The sequence below is a fragment of the Parus major genome, chromosome 3 (genome assembly GCF_001522545.3).
Source record: "Parus major isolate Abel chromosome 3, Parus_major1.1, whole genome shotgun sequence".
Taxonomy (NCBI): Eukaryota; Metazoa; Chordata; class Aves; order Passeriformes; family Paridae; genus Parus; species Parus major.
In genome coordinates this window covers 109,710,757-109,717,704 of record NC_031770.1, presented here as the reverse complement: position 1 = coordinate 109,717,704, position 6,948 = coordinate 109,710,757, and the positions used below count along the sequence as shown (strand labels likewise).

At 55.8% G+C, this 6,948-nt stretch overlaps 1 protein-coding gene across 1 annotated transcript; it reads left to right on the top strand.

The window, feature by feature from the left end:
* Window positions 1–208: 208 nt before the first annotated feature.
* Window positions 209–6,692, top strand: XKR5 (XK related 5). The gene is made up of 7 exons (XM_015620331.1): window positions 209–332; window positions 1,127–1,310; window positions 1,412–1,590; window positions 2,240–2,449; window positions 2,577–2,746; window positions 3,275–3,386; window positions 4,109–6,692. Exons 1-7 carry the CDS (start codon window positions 275–277, stop codon window positions 5,173–5,175), a joined length of 1,980 nt encoding a protein of 659 aa, XP_015475817.1. The 5' UTR covers window positions 209–274; the 3' UTR covers window positions 5,176–6,692.
* The last annotated feature ends 256 nt before the right edge of the window (window positions 6,693–6,948 follow it).

Here is a 6,948-nt window from a genome sequence, read left to right as displayed (position 1 = left end):
CTCGGGCTGGTGAAGCCCCGGTCGGTCTCTTGTCCCCAAGCCCCCAGGGGTGACGGAAGCACCGTGATGTCACACTGCCAGGGAGGGGACACGGGGGGAGGTGCCCGGTGAGGCCGGGGAGGGGCGGAGCGGGACCGGCCCAGGCGGCTCCTTCTTCCTCCTCCTCCTCCTCCTCCTCCTCCTCCTCCTCCTCCTCCTCCTCCTTCTCCTCCTCCTCCTTCTCCTCCTTCTCCTCCCTTTCCTCCCTCCTCCTCCTCCCTGCCGTGCTCCCAGGATGCGCGGGGCCGTCCCCAGGCTCAGCCTGACGCTGCTGGCGGCGGAGAGCGGCGCCCGTGAGTGAGCGCAGGATGCGCGCAGGATGCGCGGGGGCCTGGGGGGCTGCGCTCCGGCGGAGGGGAGGGGAAAGGCGGATGGGATGCTGGCAGTGACGCCTTTGCAGCCACCCCGGGGGTCCCGAATCGCCTCCATGTACCGGGGGAGGTGGGGGAGGTGTCATCCCTGTCATCTCTTGGGGAGATGCGCGGTTCTGCTCCCGCCATCCCCGCGGGTCCAGCCGTCCTCTTGGATTCTTTTCATATTTGAAAAATCGATTTACTTTTTTGCCCCCCCCGCCTCATTTATTTATTATTTTTTTCATTTTGGAGCCCGAGCTATTTATCAGAGCCTTCTTAGGGCCGGGCCCCTCGGTGGCGGTGGCTGTGCCTCAGCTGACAAAGCCACCGGGAGCCGGCAGCTGCAGATAAGCCCAGGACAAGGGCTGCGAACCCCCTGGGCGGGCTGGGAGATGGGGCTCTGGCGGGAATGGCTTTCAACTGACAGAGAGGAGGTTTACATCGGATATTAGGAGGAAATTCTTCCTTGTGAGGGTGGGGAGGTGCTGGCCGGGGAAGCTGTGGTTGCCCCTGGATCCCTGGAAGTGTCCAAGGTCGGGTTGGACAGGGCTTGGAACAGTCTGGGATAGTGGAAGGTGTCCCTGCCCATGGTGGGGGGGGGAATGAGATGAGCTTTAAGGTCCCTTCCCACCCAAACCATTCTGGGATTCTGTGGTTATGAACGGCACTGCTCAGTTGCTGGGGGGGGGGGTGGCTGTGTCATCCTTCAGCATCACCTCTCTGCCCTTCTCCAGGGCTCTGTGCCATCATCCACTACCTTGTCCGTGGGCAGCTGGGCTGGTTTGGGCTGACCGTCGCCTGCCTGGTGCCCGGCTATGCCGCCCAGCTCCTCAGCATCCTCTGGTTCCGGGCAGACGGACACACACCCGGCTGCTGGCTCCTGGCGCTCCACCTCCTGCAGCTGGGCCTCTGGAAGCGGTGAGGGATGCTCCCCGCGATCCTCCCGACCCCCACAACCCGGGTGCAGCCCCAGACTTCCTCAAACCAGGGCGGGCATCCCGTCACGGTGACTCTTGCAGGTACTGGGATGTTCTGCGGGCGGCGGCGGCCGAGACGGGCGGCGGTGCCGGGGAGGTGCTGGCTCAGCTCGGGGATGTTTGTGTGCTGCGGCTCCTGGAGGCCCTGCTGCAGACCCTGCCTCACCTTCTGCTCCAGGCCTATGTCGTGGTGGCCGTGGACCCAGCAGGCTTCATCCCTGGTGAGTTCCCAGGGGGGTGGTTCAGGTTGTAGAGGGGGGATGTGCTTGGGTGAGGGGTGTGCGTGTCCTTTGGATGGAGGAATGTGCTGCCAGGGGACTGGGAAGCAGCAGGGACAAATGTGGATGAAAGATCTGCTGTGGCTGAATGCAAAGGTGGCTGCTTTGCCCCAAAGGTGAACTTCCAGGTGTGTAAAGAGGGATGCTGTGGTGTGGAGTCACAGCATGTAAGGTCACACTCACTCATTGTCCGTCTCTGGTCTGATGGCCGTGACCAGATGGAGCTGTCCTGGGGCTGCAGAGCTCTGTCCATGGAGACAGCACTCAGAGGGCATCCACAGGGAAATTCCAAGTGACCAGATTCAGTTGAAATACTCCAGTTTCACCCCTGGTAACATTCAAGTCAGGTTGGACAGGGCTCTGGGCAGCCTGGTCTGGTGGAAGGTGTCCCTGCTCATTGCAAGGGACTGGACTAGATGGCGTTTAAGGTCCATTCTGTGATTCCTTGATTCCATGATTCACTTGACAGGCTCAAGGGGTGTCTGGCTTGTATGTGGGCACCGTGCTACCAGCACCTCCCTAACACAGAGAATTGGCCCTGCTGTGCATTTGGGCCTCCCTCAGAGCCCTGACTGCCCCTGTCCCCACACAGGTGTCAGTGCAGGGCTGTCCCTGCTGTCCCTGGCCTGGGCTTTGGTCTCCTACAGCTACTGCACCTGCCTGCTGAAGCCTGGGCACCTGAGCCCGCCGGCCGCCGTCATCCTGTGCCTGCTGCTCTGGAGGACAGGGATGCTGGGCACCCGGGTCCTGGCCCTGGTGCTCTTTGCCAGGCTCTATTCCTTCTGGGTTTTCGCTGTGGCAGGTGAGATCTGAGCTCCTGTTCCCCACATCTCACCCCGGTGTGAGCCCCGTGATGCTCCTGCTGCTGGGACTGTTTGCAGCCTCCCCCAGGAGGAGGAGGCTGCAAATTCAGTCTCTTCTCCCTGCAGGGGTCCACTGGCTGCTCATGTCCTTCTGGCTGGGGGCCCAGCAGACCGATATCGTGGCCCAGCCGTGCCGCTGGAGGCTCTTCAACTGCCTGCTGGGAGCTGTGTACATCTTCTGCTACATCAACGTCAGGCCCGGCCCCTCCAAGTCCAGGGTGGCCATATTTTATGCAGTGAGTACCTGGAATGTTTTGTATTTCACATGGATGCAGCTGCTGGGGACAAGCAACAGCTTCAGACTCTCCACTTTCATCTCTCACATCACCACTTGCTCAAAATCCAGTGTTTTACTGTGTCCTGACAAAGCCAAGTGGTCACCAAGGTGGATGTGCCTTCTGCACTGGCTGTGACTCCTTAGAGGCAGCCTTACAATGTCAGTGGTAAAAAATATGTGAAGACCTTTTAGAAAGTTCAGTTTGTCAACTTCTGTGTTTTAAATGATAAATTAGGTCCAAAATATAACAGGGGAAGTGCTCAAGGCCAGGTTGGATGGAGCTTGGAGCAGCCTGGGATAGTGGAAGGTGTCCCTGCCCATGGCAGGGGGTGGAATGAGATGAGCTTTAAGTTCCCTTCCAACCCAAACCATTCTGTGGTTCTAAGAATCTATGAAAATCTAGAAAATTGATGTTTTCTGTTGTGAGAGGCACATCTAAAGCCATCAGAAGGATGTAAACGATGACTCTCTTCCCTCTGCCCTGCAGATAATGCTGATGGAGAACACACTCCTGCTGCTCTTGGGCACCCGGTTTCTGCAGGTGGAGCTGAGGAACAGCCTGACTGTGACTGGAGCTGTCATGTCAGGGTCTGTAATAGGTAAGAACATTGATTTTAGAGCCTGGATTACAAATTTTGAGAGTAGTTTGAGGAAGTAAGTGTCCAGACTCCTGTCCCAAGGCCCTCTCCAGCTCTCCTGGAGCCCCTTTGGGCACTCGAAGGGGCTGTAAGACCTCCATGGAGCCTTCTCTTCTCCAGGTGAGCACCCCTAACTCTCACAGCCTGGCTTCAGACCAGAGGTGATCCAGCCCTTGGAGCATCTTTGTGCCAAGCAGGGTCATATTTTCCCAGAGGGATGGGGGCAGAGGGAGATGGTGCAACTCCCCAGACCCTCAGATCAACTGTATTAAAGAAATGAGATGGAAAAGGAGCAATTCCCATGGTTTTGGATGAGTTTAGGATATAAGTAGGAAGATGTCTTAAAAACCTGCTGATGTCTCATTTAAAGGCCAGAGGATGGGGTGCTGTGACATGGAAGGTTTCCTACATCACACATCTCCCTGCTGGGCAACTTTCAGTCTGCAAATTAATCCAGATTAAATTTGGGGTTGAGTGTGCACTTCCTTTGCCAAAATCTGCTCAAATGGGATTCTTGCATCTCCATAAATGGTTGAAAGATGTGCTGCTCATACACCTGATTCTCAGCAGTGTCTTTGCAAAGGTCTTGTTGATCTGGAGGTGCAGCAAGGCCTGGCCTCTTCTCCACACCTGACCAAAATGCTGCTGGGACTCCTCAGTGACACTTTTCTGCTCCTTTCCAGGTGCCACAGCTCTGGTGATTTACTACAGCCTACTCCATCCCAAGTCCACAGAGATCTGGCAGGGATTCCTGGAGACAATCTGCAGTGCTGCAGCACTTGGGGATGAAGAGGTGTCTGGAGAGAGCTCCCAGGCTGGGCAGAGTTCAGGGACTTTGGGAGATGAAGGGTCCTTGCCAGGGGAAGGGACGAAGACAGAGCCCAAAAACGAGACCAGCTCATCGCTGCTGCAGTCCAAAGGGTGTTTGGAGGACAGCTGGACAGACCATCACCACTGGCTGCTGGTGAAGCTGGCCTTGAAGACAGGAGATCTGTCTGTGATCAACGCAGCTTTCGGAGATGGTGGCGTGGGAGAGGCTTTTCCTGGAGGATGGGTGATGGAGAAACCCCCTGGTGCTGAGCCTGGGGCAAACCTTTCCCTCCCCATGAGGGACATCCATCCCTCTGGGCTGGCAGTGGGGAATGGAGCAGGCATCAAACCCAGCTCTGGCACTCTGGGAATGGCACAGGAGGATGGAGCAGGGCAGGAGCCTGATTTTCCCCCATCCACATCCCATGCCAGTGGCTTCTCTCCGGATTCAACCGAGAGCTCCTCTGTGTATTTCAGTGCAAGTGCAGGAGGCATCGCCTCGCCTGGGACAGGGACAGCCACAGCCACGAACACAGCCCTGGTGCAAAGGGACAGCAAAGCTCAGCCTCCCCCAGGCTGCCTGGGAGAAGGAGGAGGAGGAAGAGGAAGGGATTTATCCCTTGGGATGGCCAGCATCAGCCCAATCATGGGTGCTTGTGCCCACAGGTGTTTGCAGAGAAGCTCTTCCTTCGGCAACACAGGCAGCTGTGGGGTGGCAGGTCCCCCCAAAGAGGGCTCAGAGCCCACAGGGACAGAGGGTGCCCTTGTGGGGTGCCATCACCTTTGGGACACCCATCCTTGTGGCCCTCAGGGGACTGTGGTGAGGAGCAAGCTGAGGTCACCGTGCTTCACCTCCACCCCCAAGGCCAGCTCTAAATGCCCCCAGCGAGGACTGGGGGAGCTGGGAGAGGGGACAGACCTGTCTGGGGTACCAAAGTGACCCTGTGAATGGCTGCACTGTCACCTTAGTCAGCCTTGGGGTGGCTGTGTCATCAAGAGGCTATGGCAGGAGGTGGTGGGACAAAGACTGTCCCCACAGTTCCCCTGCCATGGGGCAGATGTGCTCCTCCATCACCTTCCCTCCCAGTACATCTTCTACAGGCAGTCTTGAAGAACTTCAAAAGCCTTAAAGAGCCCTAGAAGTCCAGGGCTGGGTATTTGTTGAGCTTATTTATGTGACAGACCTGCCAGGCAGCCAGATCCTTCTGCGTTTGGTGTATTTGTGATAATGATTTCAAGTCTGTCCTTTAACCAGTGCCTGCACAAGCTGCTGGCCTGTCCCAGTGTGGAGATCTGGTTGCTGTCTCCAGGAGTTGCAGTGCTGGCCAAAGCAGTTTTCTCAGGACAAATAAGTGCCTAAACTAGAAAAATGATGGGTTTTACTCTTGGATGTCCTTCCTTCCAGGCAGAGTAAGGCCTCAAGTAAGGCTCAGCATTGCTTGATTTGTTTTTCCCCACCAGGTTTATCTTGAGGCCTTTACCAGCTCCATTTTTGGGGGTCACAGGATTGCAGATCCTCTTCATGCTGCAGACCAGAACCTCAGAACCTGGAATTACAGCCAAAAGCCATGTCCTGCAGCTTGCCCACTGTCCAGCTTCCTCAAGTGGTCTTTTCTCTCCAGCCTCCTCCTTGTCCCCTTCCAGCTGCGGACCACAGGACCCCAGAATTATCTGGGTTGGAAAGGACCTGAAAGCTGATCCAGTTCCAACCCCTGTCACATGCAGGGACACCTTCCACTAGACCAGGTTAGCAGGTTATAATCCACATCTGCCTGGATGCTCCCTCCCTCCTAAACTTAGCCTCAGGCCAAATCTCAAACCAGTTCTACTGCCACCATAAAATCCCTGGTGCAGGCAGGGTTTATTTGTGTCAGGAACTAAAACTGTCGATATCACAGTCTCAGAAATAGCCAGTGCTTCCCACCAGGCTGGCTGGGCATGGATTTGTGCCCATGACATTGGCTTGACGTGTTCATTGAGATGTGATCAGCTGGATTCACCACCAAGCTCCTGAGTGCCAGCTGCAGCACATCTGGCTGTGCTCTCCAGCTGTTGTCCTGCTGAGGGCAGGAATCTGGTGCTGCCACAGGTCAGGAAAGGCAGCAGGAAGGGCACAGACATGTGATGAATTATTTAAAAAAAGCTTCCATGATGCATTCACTGCTCAGGGCTGACCCAGCCAGACGTTTCCTCAGGGCAAGGAAAACCCAGTTGGTGCTGAGTATGGAGTGAAGCCACATTCCAAGGGGGTGAAGGCTCCCTGTCTCCATCTGGACCCCAGCCCCTCGAGCTGTGGCTGTGCTCTGCAGGCAGGAGCAGTTCCAGTGGCTTTTCCAGAGCCCTTCTCACTCTGTGGATCACACAAGGCAGCGGTGCTGCCAGGCCGTTAAAGAAATTTTTATCTAGCTTGGTTTTCTACTTTTGATAATATATAATTATTCTTGAAAACACCCCAAACCAGCCTTTGCTATGTCTGTGTCTCATATTGGGGGTGAAAATAAGTGTGGAGGGGGTCTTTCTTCCCACTCTTGTCTCTTGCAGGCCCAGGATGAGTTGTCAGGATTTCCAGTGGGAGGGTGAAGAAGGGACCTGGGCAGCAGGACCTGAAGGAATGGCATGAAAATGTGTCAGGGAAGGCTAAGGTTGGATGTTAGAAAAAGATTCAGCCAGCATGAAACTGTCCCATAGGCCAATCAGGAGAGAAACATAATTT

Excerpts from the sequence above, each read along its gene's own strand:
- XKR5 (XM_015620331.1), top strand. The coding sequence starts at position 275 with ATGCGCGGGGCCGTCCCCAGGCTCAGCCTGACGCTGCTGGCGGCGGAG. Across the intron at positions 1,311-1,411 it reads CAGCTGGGCCTCTGGAAGCG|GTACTGGGATGTTCTGCGGG; the intron begins GTGAGGGATGCT and ends TGACTCTTGCAG. Across the intron at positions 1,591-2,239 it reads CCCAGCAGGCTTCATCCCTG|GTGTCAGTGCAGGGCTGTCC; the intron begins GTGAGTTCCCAG and ends GTCCCCACACAG.